The sequence below is a fragment of the Labrus mixtus genome, chromosome 7, assembly GCF_963584025.1.
Source record: "Labrus mixtus chromosome 7, fLabMix1.1, whole genome shotgun sequence".
In the NCBI taxonomy this organism is placed as follows: domain Eukaryota; kingdom Metazoa; phylum Chordata; class Actinopteri; order Labriformes; family Labridae; genus Labrus; species Labrus mixtus.
In genome coordinates, this window is record NC_083618.1 from 19,400,425 (window position 1) to 19,427,349 (window position 26,925).

A 26,925-nucleotide genomic window follows, 5' to 3' on the forward strand; every position below is an offset into this window, starting at 1 on the left:
TATAGCAGCATTACTAGGAGCTACTAGGATTTTACATGATGATTTCAGTGTTTACAGACAGTGAGGAGGACTTAGGAAAAATAAAATAAATGTTCTAGCAGGATTGGACTTCTACTGGATGCATGTACTGTAATTCCAGGCACAGTGTTCTTAACCGCAACAGATTTGTAGGCACACCACAGGGACGATTTAAAAGGCCAAACCATCTGTAATCTGGATTTAGTCATGTCAAGCCAGCACAAATCCAGCTAATATCGGCCTTGAAAATACTGTTAGTCCATCATCAGTCTTGATGTTAAAAAAAGACCTCATTTTTTTAAAGGCCTCTTCAATATAAATCCAATAGAATCACAGAAAACACTGGATACCAACAGAATCTGACTGCTTCTGCTGTTTGTTGCTTTTAGGTTGTTTGGATTCTTACTGTGCTCCCTGCTCCTCATCAAACACATGATAGCGTTGTTAATCTCTCTCTACAAGGCGATAAATTATTCAGCTCCATGTCCAGGGGTGATACTCTGTATTTATACACAGACTTCTACATCTCGCACCCAGAGAAAACACAAACTGCTGCAGCTGCTGCTTCATAAATACTACAGAAGGCGTGTTCCTCACCTCCGGTTATAGAGTTAATCAACTCGACCACATGTTTGCTGACATGTGACTGCTCCTGTGAGTCAACAAGCCCCAAATTGTCAGAATCCATCACGCTGTATCAGAGAGGTTTTGGGGAAAAAAAGCAAAGTGTGCATCATTCATCACATGCTGCACAACACGTCGGCCACTAATCTCCAGAGATGAGGTGACATTTATAGAGTTTAATTAACTTCCAAAGCTTCACTTGAACACCTCTTCAGTCCTGCGATGAATTTTTCATCAAGCGTCAGTGAGAAACCAAGGCCAAGTTGTTCCAAAGTCATCTGATCAGAATACTGGTATAGGCTTGGATCAGATATTGAGAATGGTTGATCAATATTCGAGTAAATCACGTCATCCATTTTTTGTATGTGTTGTTCTTAGTCTTTAAAATCTCTGATACAACTCTGATCAGAGCAGGAAGGTGGATTCAGGCAGGATTAGAGGAATAAAATGTTACAGAACTTTGTATATATTTCAAAAAAAGTGATGTTTTTATCATGTACAGCAGTGGTTCTCAACTGGGACCCAAAGGTGGGTCATGGAGCCATTTTCAGTGGGTCATGAATGTGTGACTGGAAAAAAAGTTGAGTAAACAAACTGCACCAATTTTCAGTAAATAATTTTGATTGGGTTGAAAAATATCAGAAATTTGGGTCACCATTTTTCCCTGAGGAGTTTTTGGGTGGGTCCTGAGGCTAGGTGAGTTGAGAACCACTGATGTAGTGTACCCTGTAGACACTGTTAACACTATTTGAACTTTAATTGCTTTACTGTTACTTTAACATAGTTCATCAATTTCAGCTTAGCAAGGGAGCACTACGGCCATTTCTTCATAACTGAATGTGGCTCACAGTGATCAGGATGTTTGTTTTTAACTGTTTTCTGTCCATGGTGATGATGATGATGATGATGTAACATTCCTGTTTTCTTCCAATCTGGGATCATCTATATGTTTTAACCATGATCAATATCTTATCTGCCTCTCACTTTTGTTATAAATACATTTGCCAAGGCTTTTCCCTTTAGGAAAATCAATCACAACAAACTATAAAAAAGTATCACACACAACTGGCTTAAGTGAAGAGTGGGAGTACATTCAGTAAATTCAGAGGGCAGGCATCAGATCAAAACTCAAACTCCAGTATGTGATTTAATCCAATTGAAGAATTCCTTTTTCTTTCTTTTTTTTTATCCCATTTTTAAGATTGAAATCTCAATTAGACCCGATGACTCTTGTTAACCGATCCCTGCATGAAAAGACAACAGAGCAGCTCATTTGCATAGTAACAATTTAACACAGAGATGTGTATGAAAATGTATGAGCTTATGTAAAAAGCTGTGTGCTCTGAGGCCATGAAGTGTGATGCTTTTGCATGTAGGTGGGAGCACAGTTTCTCCCATTTGGATTAAAGGTCAGATATTCAGCTGCAGACCTACTTGCATGCTTGCTGATTTATGCATGAACACAGCACCGAGGCTACTGCATGTGCATATTCTACATAAACAATGAGAAAACAAAGCTGTGGATAACAGTCAGTCAGTGACAATTAACCATTAAAATCAGCTCAGGCATGGTCTTCGCAGGTCATGCATGGATGGATGCGGTTAGATGCAGTCAGGCGTGATGGTTGCTGTGTAGGTATGCGAGTGCAACTCAAACACCTCAGGGAGGGATGAACTGGAGCAGCAAATTGTTTGATTTTTTCTCACTGTGTCAGCAGGGGGCGCTGTGGAGACACTGCATGTGCTCCCCTAAGAGTACTCACCTCACTGTATGCAAATGAGGAGTCTTAATTAGGTGTAATTTGCTCAGCATGCTTCAAATTAGGATTACATGCTTAGTGTATTTTTAGTTAGTCACTTATTCTGCCTTTTATTCAAGACACAGAAACCCAAATCTGAGTAAGTGCCATTAATTTTTCTGTATTTTTTCCTTTATATATTGTCTTTTCTTATGCTAAATCCAAATTGTGGTAAAACTTCAAATGAAAATGTATTACAGAAAAAGACAAGTCTCACAGTGAGGTTAATTTTGCATTTATATTATGCAATAAAATTATAATGTTTTTGTAAATTCTGGTGTTTGGTTTGAAAATGTAAACTTTTGTTCTTGATTAAAAATAGTTCTTGTTCGCCTACTTGTTGTTGAGCAGAAAGGTGTGGGCGGGGCCTACTTTGTCAGTTGTAAGGCATGTTTCTATTGGCCGGTCTCAAAAACGAAATGACACCATGGCAACGTTTGGGATTTAAAGGACAGGAAAATTATTTGAATTTGACATCAAAACTTTTAGATTCCACTGGAAATTTACTTTAAATTAAACATTTTACTGCAATGTGAGAAGTCTTCTTTGAACGTTTTTTTTTATTTTATTTTATTTGGTTGCGTCATAAAGTAGGATAAAAAGCAACCTCATAGTTACATGTTCATAACAATGTAGGCTATATGCATATTTAGCACTTCAACATTTCAAATAGAGATACAATGACAGTAGCTGATTAAAGTTTTTATTTTATACATTTAGTACCACATAACACCGCAGGATGGAGCCAGCAACACTGCCGCCTGCTGAGCGTAAAAAGGGGCGTTCCGGAGCCTGGCAACATCTCTGTTGGCGGTGCCAGGTGTGCTCAAACCTGTAGCAGACAAACGCTCGCAGATGTCTGTCCGCTCAGTCATCATGGGTTGGATCATAACTGCATAAACCGCCTCCTGGAGATCGCTGCCGCCCGTCTATTTTCAGCCTACTCACAGGTATGAAGGATTTCTCTCTGACGCACCACATTTCAGCGACAGACACTCCACAATCGACCGCCGAGTGACTAAAATACGCTCTGTTTACATTTTGTTTGGACTGCTTGACGTCGGGAGGTTCCTTCAGAGACTAGGAAAAGCGCGGGTAGGACCCCTCAGAGCAGACAACGTGAAGTGTTCGCCTTTTAATCCCACCTCGCCGCTTTCAACTCTCCTGTTTTACGCACAAGGAGCGCTTGGATTTATCGCAGCCAAGGCAACTGGGCGCACACCGGAGGAGCATATGCCCGTGGGATGACAGCTCTCAGCGGCAGATTCGCGCGTGAAAAGCAGCCTCTTACATGTCAGGAAGATGAAATCCTTAGCAGGTCGGGAGAAGAACTCGGGAGGGTTTATTAGGCCGCGTCACTCCGCGTTTATCTAACCACAGCAAAACCAAGGCGACTGTAACCGGTGAGATTGTGTAGCTGTTCAAAAAAAGGGAGTAACCATGTCCAGAACACTGAAGAAGAAGAAACACTGGTCCACTAAAGTGGTGGAGTGCGCGGTGTCATGGGGGAACCTGGGGGATTTTGGCTCGGTGGTGGAGGTCCTAGGGGGAGCAGAGCTGGGTCAGTTCCCCTACCTGGGCCAGATGAAGCTGGACGTGCTGGTGTGTCACGTCGGAAAGCTGCCCTACTACGGGGACGTTTTGCTGGAGGTGAACGGGACCCCCGTGAGTGGACTTACAAACCGAGACACCCTGGCTGTCATTCGCCACTTTCGGGAGCCGATTCGCTTGAAGACGGTGAAACCAGGTGCGTGCCAAGCTGTTCCCACACCACACTGCTGCTGCTGCTGTGACACCTGAGCTCTGTTTGTTTGTGAGATAAGCATTTCGATATGAATTAACCCTCATGATTATACACACAGTCATGTAGGCGTCCACAGAAACATAGGCAACTAGACACACAGCCTGAATTAACATTCAGTGGCATCAATTTATTGATTAAACCTCACAAACTCTCCTCAATACAACCCACAATGGCCCCGTAGTCTCCTTGAGGAATAACCTACAAATGTATGAAAAAGAACACATTTTTACAAGGATTCTTTTGGTAGATTATGTTCAGTGCAAAATGAATTAGTTGTTGTTTGCTTCAAACAATTGAAGATATATCAGCTTTGCAGTTTGTTTACTGACCACAAAAATCAGAAAATCTTGAATTATTGTGATATGTATTCACAAGGGATGACTTTATGTGTTCAGTAAGGAGAAAAGTTGTGTCTTTGTGACATTTTCTAACTTTTGTGTGACTTCAAAATACAACGCTGTGTCATGGATGGATTAGGGTGTGCAGCTCGCAGAAGAAACCCCAGACTTCACATCCAACGGTTCACTTCTCTCCCCACTTTCTCAGGGAGATCAAATAGTGATAATGGTAATGATGGCTTGTAGCCCGGTTAGATCTTTCTAGACTAAGTGCACTTACATGCATAAAAATAAGGCCTAATTACATCCTCCATTATTCAGTCTACTTTGCTGCACATTGACCACAGAAGCTGGAGTGGTTCGCCGTGTTTTATCCGGCTGTTTGTCCCATCATTCTGCATCCAGCTCTCCAAGGGAAGCTGGCTGCACCATCCGAAAGCTTTGATAATGAGGCTTAATGGCTGTGAAGGCTTTGTTGATGCTCTCGGTTAGGGGCCGACTGATTATCGGTCGTGCCGATTATCGGGGCCGATATTCAGCCGACTATCTGAAACTGCATTTTATCTTACCGATCGCAGATTCAATTAATTAATTCAAAAGAGTGCTACTTTGGCTCAGCTACAGGTGTGCTTTACCCTCTCGTTCTGTTTTCACTCTCCACTCTGTCTCACTTAATGTCCCGCCCACAACACTGTCTGATTTGCTAGACGTCCCATGAGTAATAGTCAACGCTGAAGTCTAGGTGGCACAGACTGTGATGAGAGCAGCCTGGAGCAAGAGCAGAGTCTCTGTGTGAGCATTTAAACAAAGTCTTGTGTTTGAGTTTCAAATTCAAAATTTGGACAGAAAGATTTGAATTTTTACTCATGAACGTGTAATAATCGATATCGGTCGACCCCTACTTTCACTGTATGCTGTACTGATTCTGACCCGAGCTGAGGTCCCAAGGTGAAGAGTTTTAGTGGTATGTGTGTGTTTGTGTCTCAGGGATTGTCTTTACTATGCTTGTTGAAAGTTCTTCTGATATGACTGAAAATGTCATTAATGAGTAAAGGTAAAGCAGAGGCCCATGTAGAGGCTATAGTCTTCGTTGCTCCGGTCGCAGGTTCAACTCTCGATCTTGACGTTTGGTGCATGTCATCCTCCACTCTCTTTTCCCACATTTCTTGTCACTCTTCAACTGTCCTGTCAAATAAAGCTAAAAAAAATCATTAAAAAGAGTATAAAATGTCTTTGACGCTACCTAAAATGTTTTATAAGGTACATATGACAACATGACAACCAGTATTTCTGCCCCCCCCCCCCCCCCCAAAAAAACCTTCTTGTTTCTTTAGTCAAGCTAGCTACATGTTAGCTACACACATGCTACAATTGTTTGACTCTCATACTGTAGCTTTACAACTCTTTAGAGTGTAAAATAAAGCATTTAGTTAAAAAAAAAAATCCTGGCTACTCCTACGGTCCTCAAACACAGTACATCATGAGAAGCTGCTAATGTTAGCTTAGCTTTTTCAAGATTGTTTTTAGACCTTGATTCCTTCGCTGACTGACATTGTTCATAAAGTAAAGATGACTGAACAGGTACACAGAACAGTTTTATGGGAAAAACTTCCATCTGTGTTTCTGTACACTTGAATGGACACAGGATGCTGCTAACATCAGCGTAGCTTGTTTCTAGATGCTCTGCTTTTTAAGCAATTTTTAGACGGAGTGTACTGATCCAGGTCATAAAGTAAAGATAATTAAATCCTTTATAAACACTCTATAACATAGAGTCTATGTAAAAAATCAAAAAAAAAATCAAGGTTGCCATCTTTAGTGGATACAGGACGTCAGGAGAGGCTGCGAGGTTAGCTGCTGCTTAGGTTAGCTCACTTTGTTTCTAGGTGCTCGGCTTGTTTTTAGGTCAAGGATTCCCTGCTGGGCCATAAAACAACAATCACATCTTGTCACATAAATTCAGGGTTAGTAGTGTATGACTGTTTTATGTCCTATTGGAGGGCTATAATAGGCCTACTCAAGTTACGGTCTCAGAATTGGTTTCTGGAATAAAATAATGGTAGGCCTATGTGCACTTCTCTTGCTTGAGCTGGATCTGTAATGTCTAAACAGCAACTGAGACTGTACAAAAGGTTACATCAGCATCAGCAGCAGCAGCAGCTGAGTCCCAGGTCCTCAGGCCAGGATCCCTGAAGATCAGCTGTATGCGTGCATTACCTACTAATGGTGTGTGCGCGACCATTTCTAAGGGGTTTCCTCCATTTTTTTGGCAAACAATATTTTATTGATTTTTGGATTTCTTTTGCAAACAAGTGCGCTTTATAAATATATAAATAAATATTTGCCAAGATTTATGAGTTTAGGTGCCCATTAGTGTGCAGGCACATGAAGTTGTATGCAAGTGTGTGTGTGTGTATGTGTGTGAATGCGTGTGTTTCATGGCTCTACACTCCCAAGAGCTCCAAACACCAAGCTCTCTGCCCCACTAACCAAGGATGATTAATAAAGGGCAGAGAGGAACGGGAGACTAAGGGGGAGAGCGAGGGACACAAAGAAACACAGGGGAGAGAGAGAGAGAGAGAGAGAGGGAGGGAGAGAGCCAGGGGAGAGAAAATAAAGAGAGATAGGGGAGAAAATCGGCTCTGCCTTATGCTGCAGGCTTAACTCCCACGCAAGGCTGTTTTTGCTCTTTAAAGCTCACAGGGAAGTAATAGGTGGCAGAGATGGCAAAATTCCTCAGCACCTTTTTCGTCACTGTCATCCTCACCAGTCTGGCCTAGATGTCTCCTTTTTAGTCATGTCGAAGCTTGCAACAAGAGTTGTTCTGAGAAAGATTTCGCTATCAGGAATTGCGCAAAATATCCTTAAATGTGTGATACGATATCCTACAGTACACTGGTCAGTTCACTAATTTTAGACCATCATTTTTAGCGAGCTCCCAACCGAGCCCACAAAAATTAACATAGCTATAGCCTACGCAGCAATAAAAAAAATATATGCCTGCAATTTGCATCTAATGTTTTACAGAAAACACATTGGATTCACACACAGATTGTATTTGAAGATGGACATAGCAATAGCCACCTGGGAGTAAAACCACCTGCTGACTGGCTGCAGTATAGGTCATGAACCCTGCCTCCGGGGGTACAAGCCGGGCTGCTGCCAGTGAATTACTTTAGCTTGTGTCTTCAGAGTAGTGATCCAGGCTAAACAACCATCACATCCATACATGGTTGTTAGCATAGAGCTGTAAGAAATGAGTAATAATGTGTTTTATTTATGCATTGGTTTCAGAGAGATACTCAGTCAATAGCCAGGTCTATATGTACTGGTACATGGAAGGTGAAAAGGCATAAGAACATCACAAGCTGCATGTTGTGTTGGCAAAAAATCCTCACAAAGTCCTTCCAGGCATCAGCATACAGATAGGATTGTGATAATGTATGATTACATATTGTGCATGTGTGCACGTCTGCACAGTGTGTATACATCCCTGTGTGGTAGCCTCATGTATAATTCACACCTCTTGCATAATTGACTTAGCAAGTGAATTTTCTCCACTCTGATGGATGCTGTAGGCCTGGAGGATCAGCTGTTAAGCAGGAAGCTGTGGTGGCATGACGGCGGCCAGCAGCGACGGATGGGCTCTCTGGGTCAACCCCCAGATCGTCTCCCGTGCTTTTTTCCCATGATCCCCTCGTGCTCTGGCTGCCTTTCCCTCTGGAGCTGGTGGGCTTCCTGTGCTGCTGCTCCTTCTGACAGCCTGGGCTGAGAAAGGAGGGAAAACTTAGGCTGCATCCCAATTCCCTCACTTGGCACTTCAACTGAACCCTACCCCTCCGTGCATCGGCTCTAAGAGGATAGGAAATCCTTTTCCTCATGGAGATCCAGGGTTAGTGGTTCTCCAGCCTTCAAAGGGACTCTTTTCAGATGCAGATCACAGAGTGCATATGAAAAAGGGCAAGGTGTCTTGGTTACAAAGGTCGTGGCTTTGTTATATTGCCTTAAATTGGCATGATTTCTGGTGGCCAATAGGGGAGACTCCACTAATTAGAAAGAGTAGTGTCATTGTGTGGAACCAGACGAGAAAATTAGCCTATATCTCAGTACAATTTTTCCCCCTTCCCTAATGAGTTTATGGTCTTAGTCGCTATCGTTTCAAGTCTTCTTCATTATAGCATTATGCTAATTTTTTAATTATGGTATGGTGATATATGCATTAGGATTTGGCGACCATATTGCCAACAGGGAGACCAAGACAGAGACGTGTCCACCCTGTTGTCTAAAGAAGGACTCTTCTGGTTTGAAATGACCGAAATGGTGACGGTCATAAATGCAAAAAGTACAAGCCTCAAACCAATGGTTGACATCATGGTCGCTAAATCCACTTCTATTATACAGTCTGTAGCCCTATTCAGACTGTTCATGGTGTGATATTTACACACCTGGGGCGTCTCACCTTCACTTCGATGAATGTCACCGACATGTAATGGGGGGAAGAAGTGATCCAACATTTGCACCGCCAACAGATAGTAGCAGAGCAGCGTTTCAGGAGCGAGACGGGATCGGAGGAGCAAGTGGGGAAGAAGAGTACTGTGTGTGTGTGTGTGTGTGTGTGTGTGTGTGTGTGTGTGTGTGTGTGTGTGTGTGTGTGTGTGTGTGTGTGTGTGTGTGTGTGTGTGTGTGTGTGTGTGTGTGTGTGTGTGTGTGTGGTGTGTGTGGTGTGTGTGGTGTGTGTGTGTGTGTGTGTGTGTGTGTGTGTGTGTGTGTGTGTGTGTGTGTGGCTCCTGTTGTTTCTCTACACATCGTGCTTTCTCAGCGCCATAACACACGAAGAATTCCCAGACTGGGACACCAATATTGTGCCGAATGATGCTACAGTGCTGATGTGGAATCGCAATCTGAAAGGGGGTTTGTGTCTTAATTTCAATGAATGCTCTGCAAAGAGAGGTACCTGGAAAACAGACATCTGTGTGGAGAGAGAAGCCAATATCTTTGCAAAAACCACTGTAATGTTTAAGTTCAGCGTAGATGCAAAAGAGCGTCTAATCTGTTTGTACTTGGAATTTCAGAAAAGTCGGTCTGCACGCTGTTAACAGAACACTGTGTAAATGATGAGCTGTTTCACATCTATGAAGCTTGCATAAAATAGAGTTAGTAGTGGTATCCCTTTGTCCATGTAAAGATTTCAACCGTATCCCCCCCGTGGCTTCATTTTTAAAGTTAAGGCGACTACTAAGTTCTAAGTGGACTCCAACACTCGGGGTAAGTCCAAGGGGTTTGGAAGAGGATTGGGTCAAAGAGAGTTAAGATGCAAACAGCAGAAATTGGGATTTGAGGCAAAGGGTGAAGCATAGAGACAGAGAGAGAGACAGAATGCAAGATGCAAGTCTCCATGGAGGCTATTATCTATCTCAGCCATTGATCGGGAGAAATGTGAGCTGAAAGAGTCGCGCACAGCACTTCACTTACTTTCCTACCGCTGCTTCTGGTGCATCATATGTTCTCCAGGGACTGCCGAGAGTATTCTCTCACATGCAGACATCCTCACTCACACACTCACACACACACACACACACACACACGCATGCTTTGAAATGAAGTTCACACTGAACCTAAGCCAAGCCTTCACGACACACCGCAAGCTAGCTGTGCTCATTTCTCGGCATCTTTGATTAAGAGGAGATGCCTCTATTAAAAGATGCGTGCTCGGTACACCAATCTATTTCTGCCGGTTACCCCCAGCTAAGTAACGGAAAGGATGCCTGATGAAAAGACTCATGACTGGCATCCCAGAATTCCTCCTTCATCCGCTTGCTGCTCTGTTATTCTCTGCTTTGCCTATGTGTATGTTTGCAACTTCAATCACTCTGCAATCAAAACATACACCCTGTTGCCATTTATATGCAGTTGAATAGATGAAGACTCTGACTCAAAATGAACTCCTCAGTGCGGTACACATCACACCTTCTGCAGAAATCTCTCTTTTGCCTTTTAAATGATTGGTATTGGCTGTGTGAGTCTTTTGATGCACTCTTGCTGCTTTGTGCCTCGCTCAGAAAGATGGGTTTGTTTTTCTATTAAATGTAACAGATCGCTTGTATGTTTGAATTAAATGCTAATTAATCGAGATACACAAACACCTTTGGGGTGTGTGGATTACAACATTTATACTGGCAGATTATTGATTTAAATAGTTGTTAATTGCAGATGTTAGAATGAGAACATGTCAAGTCTGCAGAAAGGCATTTTCACCTGTGTCTGTAAGCTACTCGCTTTCAGGATCTAATTTTCCTCTTAATCACCTTTGAAATTTGAAGCCAAATTGTGTAATTGAGTTTGCATAAACAGACTTCTAAAGCTACTCCAGATTACATTCTGAGTCGCTGGCTCCTGCTCACGCACACATTAGCGTATTTTCCATTACCTGCTGATCGTGCCAATAGAGAAGAATACAGAGTGACATGAGCCCCTAAGCCCCTGTATCAAACGGCAATAGTGAGTGTGGGTTAATCACATTAATGCACCTCTCATATCAGGAAGTGCCTCTCAATGGATTCATCCTCTTGACAGGCGATGCTTTGTCACTGCGAAGAGATTTGCAGTCGGCTGCAAAAATGAAAAAAAAAAAAAAAAAGACGAAAAAAAAAATATGCGGATTGAGAGTGAGAGTGGGAATACAGCAGCCCAGAGAGTCCGGTCAAATAAATAGAGACATCTGTTCTCGCATTCGAGATGTTCCCGACAATCAGCAGAGAGGAGCAGGAGAGCCTTCACGTACACCGCTTCTCTGGCAGAATACTCATAACAAAGTAATTTAAGGACTCTTTCTGGTGTTTTTATGCAGATTCAATAAGGTTTCAGCCATTTTTTTTCCCCCTCTGCTAAAATCTCTTTAGGCCTGGGCACCCATCCAGCTGTTCAGCAATTGGATTATCGACTTCTGGGTGCTCATGTAGCTACTTTGTGATTTTAATTGCGCCGTTGTGTATTTTGCATGCTATCATATGTTGTCTACAATTGTCTTAATTCTGCTTTCTAGGCCAGGAGTCCCTTGGAAAAAAAAAATACAATCTTAATCTCATTTGTGCCAACTGGCTGGGTAAAGGCTGAAAGAACAAATAAACACGAGGATAAAATGATGACTGTACACACAATGAACTGTAGGTGGGACTGAATTCTCGTATGCCTCATTAATAATTTAAGATGTTGGCAACTCAGAAAATAAAAATAAAAATTGGCAGACCTCTAGAGGAAACATAAGCAGAGTGTTGCATCAGACACTTCTCTGCTGCTGTGTTTATGAAACAGCTCTGATGTGCTTCTACAAGAGCGTAAAGTACCACACCAGGGTTTTTCATGTTTCAGCCCATTAACTGCAAATATGTACGCACTGTATTACTGCTGACCGTTTTCTAAAGCATGCTGTAGAGGTTTAGAAAGCACAATGGCTTTTCTGTCCTTTCAGGCTATCATTGTTTGGACTTCATTTCACTACAATACAAAAATCAAGCTGCAGAAATCTTCAATTGGGAAATCTATCACAGTGGACACCATGTCTGCTTTTATTGTGGTCATCATTGTGTAGCACTAAAGCACAGATTTTGGGCTTACTGCTGCACTTCCACCCAGTCAAATGAAACTTTGACAATATTGCAGATGGGTAGTGGAGTTGATGTGACAAAAACATCAAATCAAAAAGTGGCTGCAGGATGAGGCCATGATGTAACAAACATTTCCACCATGTGCTGCTGTGATTTTAAGTCCATGAAAAGTTTTTAGCAAGTGAGCAGAGAAGTTTTTTAGGGTTTGCTCAAGATTGTATACAATTACCAATTGGAGCAGTAGAAGCTTGACATTGGAGCTTTTACATTTAAACTTAACCAAGTCATCTAAAAACATAGTGTGTATAAACATGGACGTAGTTCCAGTGACATCACACACTGGTTTCTGAAGGAACATTTTAAAGCCCATTGTTGCCGGTCATCATATTGGAAATGCTACCTCAATTTAAGTTTCAAACATCTAACTGCCTTTTAGTCAACTCAGCCTGCCCTTAATTATGCATATATATGTAAACATAACTAATAAGCTAATAATTAATATAAAACAATTCACCCCCCATACAGTTTCTGCTGCCAAATAAATGATCAGTCTAGACCAAAACAGGTTTGTATCAGGCTCTAAGCATCATTTATCCATTAAAAATGGGCCTTTTAAAATGGGCCCTAAAGATCGTCCTGGGCTTTTGGAACCAGCCTCAAGTGGACACTTGTTGAACTGCAGTTTTTTGCACTTCCACATTGCCTTCATTCTCGACACTGGACGTTGAGACTTGGAAGAAACAACAGATGTTGATTATTTTATCAATAAATCTTGTATAAAAACAAATTCTAATACTTTTGACTCTGATTCTGCACATAGGCAAAGTGGAAATCTGCACTAAATGCTAATATCAGGATGCTTACATTTGTTCAATTATAGTGCTCACATGCTGACTTGAAAGCAGGCATAATGTCAACTTCTAGCATGCAGTTACCAAAAAAACATCTTCCAGCTGAAGGTGTTTATGTCATTGGGTCATAAAGCACTATGCCATTAGAAAAAACAAATGTTGAAATATTTGAAGTCCAAATTTTGACATGTTGGTGGTGAAGAATTAGAAGTGAGAAAACGATGGCTTCAGAAATTGACATGATAGAAAAATTGGTCGGACTATACTGCCAATAAAAACTCTAGAGCTAAACTTTAACCAGCAAAAATTTAAATGACATTCCCTATTCTGTAATGATGAATACGAGATAACATTGACTTATGTGCATGAAACACTTTGAAGTCAAACCTCAATCTTGGATTCAATAAAGGTGCACAGAGCTTATCTTATGGAGCTCTGGAGGTGCATCAAACAGAAAAGTAATGAGAGCCAACACTTTAAAGCTCATTCCAAGCAGGTGCTGATGATGTGACGGTAGTGATACTTAACCCCCACCTGTGTTTGAGATGAGAGGCACAGCAAACTCTTAACCACCAGGCCATCGACGTGTCGACACACTTATTACCCAGCCTGGGTTTGTGCATGCTGAACAGGGACAGTTGAGCGAGAAGTCAGTGTGTTTAATGCACGATGGGTACCAAAGCATCAGAACATGACGATTAGCGGGAGTGATATATTCTTCACCTTCTGACCTCACCTCATTAACAGCAAACTAACTTTCATTGCTGTCTTTTTCCACGCTCCCTCTCCATTGAATTCTAAATCACAAAAATATAATGTGACAAGGGTAATTTATGTTTGCATTAAATGGTTGTCAATTCCATGACTATGATTCCTTTTGACAACCTTTCCATTATTCCAAGGATTTTCTATTTTTGTCTTCTACTTCCTCTTTCTTTCAATTTATTTCTCCGTGAGCACTCCATGCCTTTATTCTTATCTCTTTGGCCTTCCACTATATCATCCTGCAAAGCATTTTGTTGATATGCAGCATGTTTGTCCTCTGTGACTCTCATCAAGCATCTCCCATATGTGCCGGAGGCAGCTGTCAGACTTGTAGTGAAGTGCTTTACGCCCCCCATCCCCATCCCCACACCACACACACACACACACACACACAAACACAAACACAGTCAGGCATACACACATAAAGGAAGAACCGACTCTGATGTATGGATTCCCAGGAAATTTGGGGACAAAAAAATAGATACCACCAGTGTTGTCACGATATTAGAATCTTAAACTTCGATGAGTTGGTAAAAATCAGAAGACATTGATTTCTATTTGTAAACCACAGCAAGAAAAACAGAAGTCCTATAGGCACCTTATTGTGTGTAAAGTCTTGTTTTTAATTAGCTAAGATTGCAAGCAAGCTCCTGCACACTGCACTGTTTGAATTGCACAGAAACATTGGCAACGCTTCTGCAATTATGGCAGTTTCTTCAGTTGTCCCCACTAATAGGGTATGGAACCATTTTAAAATATTACATCTATGTTATCACTGAAAATTGATTAGAAATCACCTGTGAATTTTAATGGACCATATCTGCTCTTTCTCTTCCAGTCCCGGCAACATTGGGTTAAAAAAATGACTGAAGATTTGTACCATTGATCTTTTAATTAATGGAGATAATGTCGTTTTAAAACGTGTGATATCAAAAAGCTTCAAAGTATTAATCATTTTGACAATCTTAGTTTCCAGCATTAACAATGTTGAAGGAGCATGTTGATCTGCATTAGGGGCCAGTGCATCTCTTACTTTTTTCCCCCCGGAAAAGTAAGATATCAACAGACTGTGCAAGAATTACATATTTGTTGTAAGGTGTATTTCTGCCATGCAACATTGCACCAGTTTCCCTATAAAGCAACACAAAAGTGAAGCTGCCATCATACCATAGTATCCTAGTTGGGAGCCCCCTCCCTCAGGCCTTGCAGTGTGTGTTTGCGGGTGCAGACGAGGGAGAGGGAGAGAGTCAGTGGGAGGGGGGGGGGGGGGGGAGTCAGTGGGAGGAGGCATAACTACAACTACAAAACAAACAAGCGTAAAGTTGCTCCCAACCCTACTCCAGGTCCTCAATAATTCATCCACACACGAGCCGGCTACTCCTCTGATGTGTGTGTGTGTGCCTGATAACTGGTGATATTAGAGTGAAGCGGTCGGCTACAGTCAAAAAGCATAGCATGACTCCCAGTCCCCAGCATGCTCTCATTATTCCTACTTTAATCAAATTGGTGCTGCTCTTCTCTCACACTCCAGGAGCACCTGTAGTGATTACAACCTAAACAGCGTGTTTGATGAGGTGGTTTGGAGCCGGATCTGTACATTTAAAATTGATGATGAGTGCTATCACGATGATTGGCTTGTAGTATGAAATGTATAGACAGTTTCTTCCGCCTTGGAGGTTCTGTTAGGTTCACATCCAGTCACTTAGAGTTTGGTAGACAAGCTGGAAAATCCTGATTTCTAGTTCTTTTTACCACTTTCAAAAAAACACCACAAAAATCAGTTTTTAGTATTTTTTCAGTTCTATCGTACATGGAGATAACAGGGATAGTAAGGATTGAGGTATCATAATAAGTATCCACCCTCTTATCTACATTTTGTGGTTCAAAAAAAATGGTGGCGTTAAAATGCTGAACTTGACGCTTCAAAATGGGGGGGGGGGGGGGGGGGCACACACCACACACCACACACCACACACCACTGCCAGTCTCACAGGCTCCATCCACTTATACTTTATGGGGAAGATAAAAAGGTTGTGTTTTCCAATGTTAATGCATTTATCCACCACTTTCTCATTTATTTTTGCTCAACTTGAAGGAAATACTTCATGCCATCAGTCTGAAGGTCATGGAACTAGAAGTGCTTTTAGCGTAATAAAAAAGGAAAAAGGAAATCATGGCTCTTTAACAGCACGGTGACTGACTGGAGGCTGAATTGTAGACCTCGATTTTTTTTGTCCTCACATCATAAATTATTTTATCAAGTGAAGGCGTCGGGTCAAGACCAGGGGCAAATTACTGTGTGAGCACGTATCAAGGGATCTGAGGGTGGTGGGCAGAGGTCATGGTGGCTGTGTGTGATGAGTAATGGCTGTATGTTTAGGGGATCGAGGGTCATACCAGAAAAAGCAAACACCACGATCTCACCGACGCAAATCTATGCTACATTTGGAAAAAGCCTCTCTATAATAGATTTAACCTTCTAATTGCATTGTCAACAGTGGCTTACATATCAGTGGTCTCAAGCTGCAGAGCCTTCAGACAGTATTTGGCCGTTAACAGTATGATGAATCTCCTCTGGTACTTTTATTATCAATGGGGGAGATTCTGAGGGATTTCAGTTCCTCAATGCCTTCAGTCCTTGTTCCAATTAAAGACCACTTTGTCGTCTTAAATGGCTGTTAGCGCTCATACTGTGCTATAATGACTAGTTCTAATCCTAGCCCAGTATATTTATATTTATTAGGGCTTTGAAAATCATTTGTTACAATTGACTTGTATAGGGCTGCAACAGTGGAAGCCAATTTGCAGTTAAGAGACGGCTTCACTGCTGACTGAACAGATGAGGAGTAATGGGTATGAGAGTGGTTATTTTTGTTTTGATCTGCATCCTGTTTGCCCTCATTACCCAGTGTTCATTCTGCCTGCTTTGTGGAGAGCTCTGCTTTTCTCTGCTCCCATCTGCCCCTCGCTGCAGCTGGGAGATCTCAGCTGTATATTCTCTTAAGCCTTGCTCAGACTACATGGGCCAATTGCACCAACTGGTCTTAACTAAAGACTGGTCTTAACTTAAGAAAGGATTCTCAGTCAGTTGCACAAACAGAACTTAAGCCTGTAGGCCTAACTTAGTCTTAGCGATGTGCGTTCATGTGAACGGCCACTTATGGCCATCGACTAGCAGCGTGCGTCGCTTGAATCGTCAAACATGTTTGAGATAAATCGGGCCCCAATGCTCTCCGAGCAGATCGGGGAGGTTAAGATTGGAAACTTGTAGTCTGAGTCAGGCTTTAAAGTGACAAACACTTTGAATTCATCTCTCTTTTCCTAAACATACTTCATATTTAGTAGACTCGGAGGTATAGTATGCCAATCAATGAGCCAATCCAATACCATAACTCAAAAGCCCCTCAAAAAACAATGTTGTTGAGGTAGTGGTGATGTTCTCTTGTGGCCAAAATATATCAACAAACACTTTGAAACATTACCATAAATGACAAAGCCTAAGGACAAAACAAGCGCAACATAGCATCAGTAATTATTGAATCTTGATTATCTTATTGTTATGATTGTGAGAAGCTAAAATCGTAATTGAAACTCGATTAATTGCCCAAGCCTAACACCACTGTAAGTGTTTGTTTAAAAAAATATATATTTTGTTTGGCAGTGCATCCACCTGATACTTCAGAAACCCCTAAATATTTAATCGTCAAAATAGTATCTGAACAGGATTCCAGAAATCTCTGAAAGATGTTTCTGTGTGATACAGCTCTGAAACACTGTTCATCACCCAGTGTGAGTCTTATTTGCTTTATTTGTTGTCTTGCGCCTCAGAGTGCAAAAGTTCCTGTATATGTGGATCTAAACTGGGGAGGGCATCACCACTGTCAGCATCTGGGAGCAGATTGGAGGGGACGCCTGGTGAGGAGTTTCTCCTCAGTCAGAACGCCGTGTTTGTTTTACCAGAGGCACGACAGACATACGGCAGCTGACTGACCCCGCGCTGTCATGAAGGACGTTATCTTTATGCAACACTGATTGCTACACAGCATCATCCCTCCGCCCCCCTTTCAGCTGCGTTCAGTGATTGCACACTTCAATTGACTGGCATATCACAAGCCACTTTCCTATTATCCAGATGTGCATTATCCTCCAACTGGTGTTTATCACTGGGAGATAGGGGCTCAGGTCACCTCTAGACAGCTCACAGGTAATGGGCCCTGACATCTGAATTAGTCGGCTCTTTCAAAGGGTGATTAGCAAGCAGCTTAGGATTCTGTGGGGATGATGATAGGCACACATAAACAGGCAGGGGCGATGGGCCGCTGGGGCTCTGCCTCTCTGTGGTTCATGATGGGAGGCTTGCCAGTAATACGGCTCATCATGAAGCGGTCACGCTGTGGTTTTGCAGATGACAGAGGGTGGGATGGAGGGGGTGTCTGGGGCCGGTGCAATTATGTGTTTGCACTGATGATTGAGCCACTTTAAGAAACTCTTATTTTCATGAGCTCACACCACAGTGTGAACAGCCGACCAAGCTGCTGCCGTCATAAACTTAACGAATAGAAGAAGCTTTTACATTTTACACCAAAATCTTTTCCCCATCTCTGTTTCTTGGCTGTGCGAGTGGCGGCTCCAGCTGTTAGCCTCATCCTTTCTCCGGCTCCTTTATTATTCCTTAGCTGTGCGATTCGCTGTGTGCTTGTGGCGGCAGGGGAACGGCTGGCTTTGTAGAATCCTAATAGCGGCGGGCGAGCGCCAAGCTTCTCCCTTTGCCGCTTGCAGCAGGCGTGTGACTGAATGCCAATGAGAAATTAGGGTTGAGGCAGGGTGGATCAGGCCAGGCGGTGGCAGGCGGGATCTGAGGGTCTGTAGAGCCCTTTACCGGGTGAGGAGCGCACATGTCTGCTCGTAGAGGAGCTGCACAGCAAGAGGTGCTCTGCGGCTCATGGTTATCTCAGCACACCTAATCAGCGGGATGCGCCCTCTCCTGTGCATCCCTGTCAAGAGGGAGATAATCTAAGAGCATCCTGTTCGACTTTGACATTCGCACTGCTTCCTCTGTAACATACTGCCCCAGAAAGTGAGGCTGCGAGATTAGACCTGCTTCAAATCTGCTTCAAGGAGGACACAATGACAAATGACACTGGAGGTGAAAAAAAAGGACACAGTGTAAAGGACTCTGGACTTTTTCAATGGAGGTATGGTCACATACTTCCCTCTACAGCCCGACCGATATGTCATTTGGCCGATATTATTGAGCCGATGTTGAACTATCTCACAAATCAATATCGTGTTTTATATCTTCTGATATGTGCAGATATACATTTTATGGAATTTTGCAAACAAAATATTTAGATTACTTAGATAAGGTGTCATCATGTGGTTTGGCAAGAAGAGAGTTAAATCAGTAAAAACTTTTGTGTTAAATATTCATAAAGTTATTTGTGGCTGAGTATGGTGGTTAGTCATGTTGTTTTTATACCGGAGCATGTTCGCCATAGATCAGGTCTATTTTCACTTCAGCTGAAAACTGAATCAGCCGCTAATCTTACCATCTCAAATCTCTGCCATTTTGGTCTTGCAACACATTTCAGTCGGGGCTCTTCCTCCCTCCTCTTCTCTCTTTCCTCTCCGTGATTATGTAATCTGCACTCTTCCCTCAGGGTCATACTGGGTGAAAGAATATGATGATGTTTTTCTTAATTTCCAGTGTATAGCAGCATCTGATGCTTCTTCTCTTTTCTCCCCCCCCCCCTTTTCTGTTGCAAATGCATAAATGTGATGTCTTATTCAAGCCTCCATTGTAATGATTTATTTATGCAGCGACTACTGCAGCTTTTATTTCAAATCGGATCCTCTCTCAGTCATGACAACAAAACATCAGTGAAGACGATATAAAAACCCAATTAACAATGAAGCCGAGGTTCAGGCTACAACAGAGAAGGCATGTGTAATAAAAATCAATTCAAAGAGGAGGGGCAAATGAAGAGAACATGGCTCAAACAAGCAAAATGTAATATTTTAAGTAATGGTTCATGAATTTAAAACAAGACCTGTAAAATACTTAATATTACAATTAAAAAGATCGTTTTTCATTTTGTCTTTGCTGCTTGGTTTTCTGCTGCAGTACATATACGCTGTATCACGTGCATCAGGTAAAAAAAGACAGAAGTGTATCTGTTTGTGTGTGTGCATGTGTGTTATGTCACATCGTTAACATGGAGTCTCTTTAATTCTGAAGGTGACATCGACAACACGGGCTGTTAACACCAACACAGGACCTGCTAGTGTGATATAAATGCAGAGCTGTGATACTCACAGCCTCTTGTGCAAAGCAAACACTTACACTTACAGACATGCACACACAGACAACAGCACGTTAATCTGTCTCTTTCGCAGCATGCACATGGTTCTCCACATGACGCAGATGTTGCTAACAGTGGGATGGAGTGATGGGTGGATGCAGTAAACCCCAGTCGCCCAGTATCTGCCTAATCTGATTACAGACGGCTTCACACGGTCATCCCGGCTGCTAGAGAGAGAGAGAGAGAGAGAGAGAGAGAGAGAGAGAGAGAGACTGGACAGATGGACGAGCCACGGCTGTCAACAGCTGTGGTTAACTCTGTTGTGTAATATGTAGATGTGGCGTTCAGGAAGAGAAAGGCATGTGATGGCGTTCGACTGCATTATATATATAAGATTATCCATTTCAATATGATTCATGACAAACCACACCAGTTGTATGATATAGATTAGAGTTCCTAAAGCACAAGTGGAAGTGGCCTGGTTTATATTTAAAGCTAAAACTGATAACTGAGTAACTGTTTCCAGCGTACAGACAAAGATTGTAACACCTTATTCATAGTTTCAACTTAAAGTCCCTTGTATTTTCTCTTTTTACTTGGCTGGGAAGAGACCTTGGCAGCACTTACAGCTTCAGCACCAACACAGAAGAGATGTTTGTTGCCAGATTTTGCATGAGAAGCGAAATCTATGATGCCAGATCTCGCAAGAGTGAGTTCCTGAATAAGAGACGGAGAAAAACAGTTAATTTGTTTTAATGTGTCTATTAAAAAAAAAAGAAGAGGCAGTTATAAGGTCAGAACTGAAAGATATGTGGGATGAAAAATAAAAAAGGTCAACCTTTTTTAAGACCATGGATAGAATATTTGGTTTTAATCTGTGTTTAAATTTCTGTCTCTCCCATTTTCATAAATTGTGTCAACTGTCAGTATGACGTATATTTGGTTTGATGCCTCAGGCGTAGATGTGGTTGCCATCTTGTTCTTTTGGACATAGAAGCGACTATTTTTGGATGACAGGCTGGCGTTGTAGCGCCTCAAAACATATCCTACTTCATCATCTATTTCACTTTAAACTGGACTTCTGAAATATTTACAAAATGGTTATCATGTAATGAAGAAGATGTGATTGAGACCGTAAAATGTTTACAGAGGTAATGAATAAACGTATCATACACTGGAATCTCCCCCTGCTGGCCATAAAAAACGATTTCACATTCACTTCATAAACACAGTCTTTGGTTTGGACAATAGACTGTAAATATTGTTGTTGGAAGCCAGAGTGATGTCACCCATCTGTTACTGCAGGGGGCTCCATGCTGGAAATCCTGTCTCAACTTAACTTTCAGTCAACCTAACGACAGGCTGAGAGCTGGAGCTGAGGCGGGTTTTAAGCCTCTTGACAAATCGTTACACCGCACTCGCCTGTCAATCAGGTCAGCTATGCACTGTATTGTGAACAACCCTTATCCTTCATGACATCTAAACGGTAAAGTTATCAAAAAATTCATCCCCTCTGTATAGTGTGTGCCGATCGAGACATTAGCTAATCAGACCAATTTGTTCTTTTGAATCAGGCTTATGATTTTATTTTCTGCTGTAAAAACTTGCTTTTTTGAATGGGTGTGTATGTGACCTTTGGGGCTTCTGCAGCCAGCCTCAAGCGTACACTCGACGTACTGGAGAATCTTGTAATAATGCATTAGCTTTATTTATTTAGGTTCAAGCTTGGTTAGGACATCCTTTTTCCAACTCTTTTTTTCTGAACTCGCTCACCTGGTCAGCAAAGCTGTAGCCTGTAGTGTAGCAGCTTTTAAAGACTTACGACAAACAAATCATGTAAAAGTTTATTATTGTTGACATCGTCCCTCAAACTGTGAGAGTGAAGTAGAAAGTGGAGGTTTTTTTATTTCAGATTGCATATAGCACATTTCACCACTGATGACTCAAACTAAACAAAATCAAGACGCTGAGTGGCCCTGATGATTAAATCACACTCATTATGTTCTTTTTCTTAGCATCCCCAGCCTCCCCCCACCCAAAATTAGATCAAAATTACACTTCACAGCAGTTTGTGAGCGTAGCAACCGGAGCTGAGTGCTGGCAGCTGGTGCTGGAGGAGCTCAGGGGACCAACGTACAGAAAAATGTGCTCTTAGGTGTAAGTGTAAAGTAGATATTCAGGAAATTATAAAGTAATTACCGCAGCACACTGATTGAGATTTCTAATCAACTAATAAACACATTTTAACCCTGTCAAAATTGATTGTGGGAAGCTAAATGTTGTTGTAATGTTTCTGTACTGCTGGTTTTCAAATCTTAAAATGGAAATTATCTGACATTATTTTCATTTAACCACTTCATGTTTTATCCACAAATGTTAACATTGAACCGTATTAAAAGGAACAACATCACATTTAATAACTCTTTAGCGATCCACAGCTTAGTCCTCAGCTAATGTTGGTAGTCAATGAAATCCTAGCTTACATAGCTGTTAACTATAGCTGTTAACTAAGAGCTAACATAGCCATTACTGCCCTTGTGCCCCTTAATTGCGCATTTTTGCCATGGGGTGCAAGACCATAGGGTGTCCCTATTCTCTAGTGTTGTTCTCCAGGCGTGTTCTCTTGCACCCTTAATGCACCCTATATAAGTGGTCAGAAGTGACGCGATAAGGGATGTGTACAGAGCTGTCTTAATTCTGCTCTTAACAGCTTCAGCCCCTTGCTCACTTACTGCGCTTTCATCAAACGCGCACTTTGAGTAAGTCCTTTTAGGCCTGCTTGCTAGCTAGGTAGTTCTTGAATGCTAAAACTAGCTGCTTATAACATAACAAGTTTCCAAATATGTTGACCTGGAACATGGCTTCTTTGTTTTTGCCTGTCATTTATGTTTTCAGATGTTGATTAATCAAAAAACTGTGAAAAGATCAAGAGATTCTCTCACATAACTAGCAATCTGAAACAGAGCAGAATGACATTTTCCTTTTGACAACATTGTAGCGTTCCACCCTGAGCCTTCATGGAGGAAAATATCCACCTCGTAAATTTGTTGAAAAGCCAATTTGAATCTTTAATTTTATGCTTATCGTACCGCAAAATATACCCAATGGCTCTCATTTTTTTTTTGCAATCTATTTCAAAGCTAATCATGTTTTGCAGACTGTGATCTGCTCACTTGCTGATGTAATATTACAGCACCTGCAGATGCTCCTGTTTCATGAGCGACTCACCCACCAACAGTTTGATCGTATCTTCAGGATTTTCTTTTTTTGGGGTAAATAAACATGTTTAGACCTAAAACTAATCAGTGTGCAGGTTTTTTTTCTTCAGTCCTGCTGTTGGCAGCTCGGCACCGCTGCGTCTCTCCCAGAGGCCTCATTCTCCTGAGGGTGCAGATGCCGAGAATTACAGCTACACTTCATCAAATTAAAAAGATATGCTACGTGCGCTAATATGCATAATGTGAGTGGATGTCTTGGCTTTGTTCAGGCAGTGTTTGTGCGCTTGGCAGTATCAGTCAGTTAATGTAACAAGGTTGATATGAGGATGTTTTATTCCTCTCTCTCAGATGATTTGGACCATGTCATTGCTGTCTGTTAATTTCCGGTCTTACGCTGCAGTTAGCGATGTGCAATTAATTTGCATCAATATTAATTCTGATTTAATTTCTTGTAGTGGATTATCTTATTTGTCTGTTGTTATGTAATGTGCATTATCATGCTTTCGTGCCGTTAAATTAGGTCGGTGATGAAATAGAAATGAGTGAGTGTTACGAGTGTTAAGGAGCTGAACTGATTTCAAGACATATTTTTACATGGATGTTTTTCTTGTTTTGAGATTTTGAGCTTTTGTCGGATTGAGAAAACCACCAGTATTACCCTCGTAAAAGAGTGAACTTATACAACCCTGCTGGGATGAAACAGAGTTCCTCCTCTCTGACGGCAGCTTTTAAGGTTGAGGTCAAATCCCTGCAGTCTATTTAAAATGCAATGTTAAACTGCGAATTCATTTCTTATGTATAAAGCATTCATTCTTTATTAGTTCATTAAGATGACGAGCTTTATTTAAGCAGAGTTTTTGCCCAGTTTGGTGATATAAAAGAAATAGGACTTATTAGCTGGTGGCAGCATATAAAAATGTTGAACAAGTTGCAACATATAGAAAGTAATGAGTGCATTTAATGGTCAGAGAGAGAGTTACAGATGTGATATAAGTGCTTTAATAGCAAACAACCCACTCAGTCAGTTCCTCCAGTTGGGGATCATAAAAGCTTTCTTACCATGTTTAAGGTTTAAAGACAGTCTGCAACAATAAAATCTGAGTCTCTGGCTATCTTCAGCTCCACATTTCTTACTAATTCAGACTCATAAATATGAGGGAAGCTCTCCCAAAGTGGCCTGTATAAATAATGATATTGCAGTGACTAAGCCTCCGCATGTCGAGAGAAGCAGGACCAGCCATAGCATGTGAGGTACGACGATGAGTCAGGTATTTGTCGTTTTTTAAAATTGTCTCTCAAAGCACCAAAATCAACAAAGGCTCACATCGTCTACGCTGCTGCAAACCAATTCCCATAATGAAGGAAAGCAGGGTTGTTTTTTTTTTTTTAAAGCCGCGGTATTTATTTGTTCCTCGACTCTACCTTAAAGTAAAGAAACACAAAAGTTTGTCTCTGGAGGTAAAAAACCTCACAATAAGCCTTTTGAAAAAGTTTTCGTAGTGTGGATTAAAAGAGAGGCAGTCTTCAGTTAAAATCCAGTCTGACAGCAGGCTGCAGCCGCTTCCCTTTTGTGTGCTCACAATCTGTGAGCGCTTTGAAGATTTGTTTCTCACACTGGATACAACTTCTGATTCATCTGCATTTTTAAGCCAACATCAGAAAGGTGCAATAGCTCTAAATATAAAAATGTTGCATGTATGCATTGGGTGTAGGCGGAGACACATCAGCATCACCAGCCTCTGAATGAAAACATGTCTGTGTGCTCATAAAGGTCTGTGTTGCTGACAGGCTTTCATCCTGTCTGAGCTGCAAAGTGGCCAGTTAAATTTAACAATCCAGCGCTCTCGTCTGCCGACCATTTCTCCCATTGTTCAAGGACTTGCTGCTCTCTGCTTTGCATGCACTTTGGTCGGTGTCTGCAATTTCCTCCATGACTCCAGTGATGCGTTCACAAATGGTGGTTTTACCTCTGAAATTTTGATACAGATGTTTTTCTTCTGTCTGAGTTTCTGTGCTTCATTTCTTCTGTCTGACTTCATGTCTGCTGTGCAAGCCGAGGAGTTAAATGAATGAAGTGAGGACTTAAAATGCTGTGCATAGCTTGTATGTTTAGTTGGATATTATTTGGCATATTTTTAAGACTATACAAAGACTCTTATGATATAAATTGTATGCCAGTGTATGACAGAGCGTCAGGATCCTGAAAGTAAGGCTTTTCAGGGCTGCAGCAGCCAACTGTTAGAGAAGCTGCAGCTTTTTGCGCTTTAGCATTGGCTTCATTTATCAACACCGGAGGTTGCAGCTTGATTTATACCCATACAGTCAGCTTAATAACCTCAATTGTTGTGTTGATTTTTAGTTTAGTTTATTTGCTTATGGTTTCATGGACAGTCCCCTTTAGTTAACCGTTCAGTAAAATTAGCAGCTTTAGCCTTTGCGGCTAATTTCCAGCTGTAGTCCCTGGCCAATTGTCAGAAGGAGGCAACCTAAAATGCATTAGTTAAAATGTTGGCGCCCCCTCTGGACAAAAGCAGAACGCTGTATGATGTTAAGATCCTAAACGGTCTGGCACACGGGTGTGTTTTGGATGCGAGATGCGAAAAAGAGATAAAATATCTTTCCCGTAAATAAAGAAATTTTTGGAAGGTGACGTGGTTATGCAGCTGTTTAAAGATTAGTACTTGTAATTCGACTACAGTAAACTTTATTAGTAGCTGTACTGTTCAAACATCCTGTAGTGCACTGATAAATGATTTGGCTGCTCTAACTTTGTTAAAGCTGAAGTTAATATTCCTAAATGTTTTCTATCTCCGTCATGTCTGCCTTGCTTTAAGACGTTTCTGCAGTAATATCCACCGTGACCTATATATTACTGTACACAGGCATGTGTCAGAGTGTTAAAATAGAAATATTACTCACCTGTCTGAGAGGAAGAGGGATGAAACAGAAATCCAGAGTATCAGAGCATCCATTTCTTTCATCAGTTCTCATCTTTTGATCTTCTTGCTGATCCTTCCCTGTATGTGAGGAGGCTGAATTCTCGAAGAAAAAAAAAAAAACTCCTCCTGTTTCCTTATCACTTCCTAACGAGTCACTCACTGTGAAACTTTTCCACAAGAATCTCAATGAAGGCTCTCTGTCAGGATCAAGCCTGATGACGGCAGCAAAATTTTAAAAAGACTTCATATAAATAGTCAGTCTTTGGATGATGGGTCTGGTTTTCTTTTTCAGGTCACACAGAGGCTTCATATTAAATTAAAACTCTCTCATAACCAGAACTCCTCCTACGCTTCACAGCAAGTTAAAGTTTTTGCTCAAATTCTTTTACAAGGTACCAAATCTCAACACACATTTATGTTGTGTCCGGTGAACGCTGTAATTTCTGAAACCTGGAACACAGTTATCTAGCATCTCCACAGATTTGTTAGTTGTCATGCCAGGTGTTGGAGGCCTCTGCTCCGGCGCTTCAGGCCAGATGATGCAGTGTGGCATCATGATCCCTCTCCTCTGATTCATTACAGCCAGTTTGTATTTTGACGAGGCTGACTCTGACCCCTGAAGCCCCCGCCTGTCTGCATGGCTGTTTTTATACCTGGCCGAGC

General features: G+C 41.6%; 1 protein-coding gene across 2 annotated transcripts in view; it reads left to right on the plus strand.

Moving 5' to 3' along the window:
* Positions 1-3,140: 3,140 nt before the first annotated feature.
* Positions 3,141-26,925, plus strand: part of LOC132976882 (membrane-associated guanylate kinase, WW and PDZ domain-containing protein 3) — a 177,142-nt gene continuing 153,357 nt past the window's right edge. The window contains exon 1 of one of the 2 annotated variants that reach the window (XM_061041112.1): positions 3,141-4,188. In XM_061041112.1, the coding sequence (XP_060897095.1) occupies positions 3,882-4,188 (307 nt within the window). In that variant the 5' untranslated portion in view covers positions 3,141-3,881. The remainder of the gene's footprint in view (positions 4,189-26,925) is intronic. The other variant, XM_061041110.1, reaches the window with a different exon arrangement.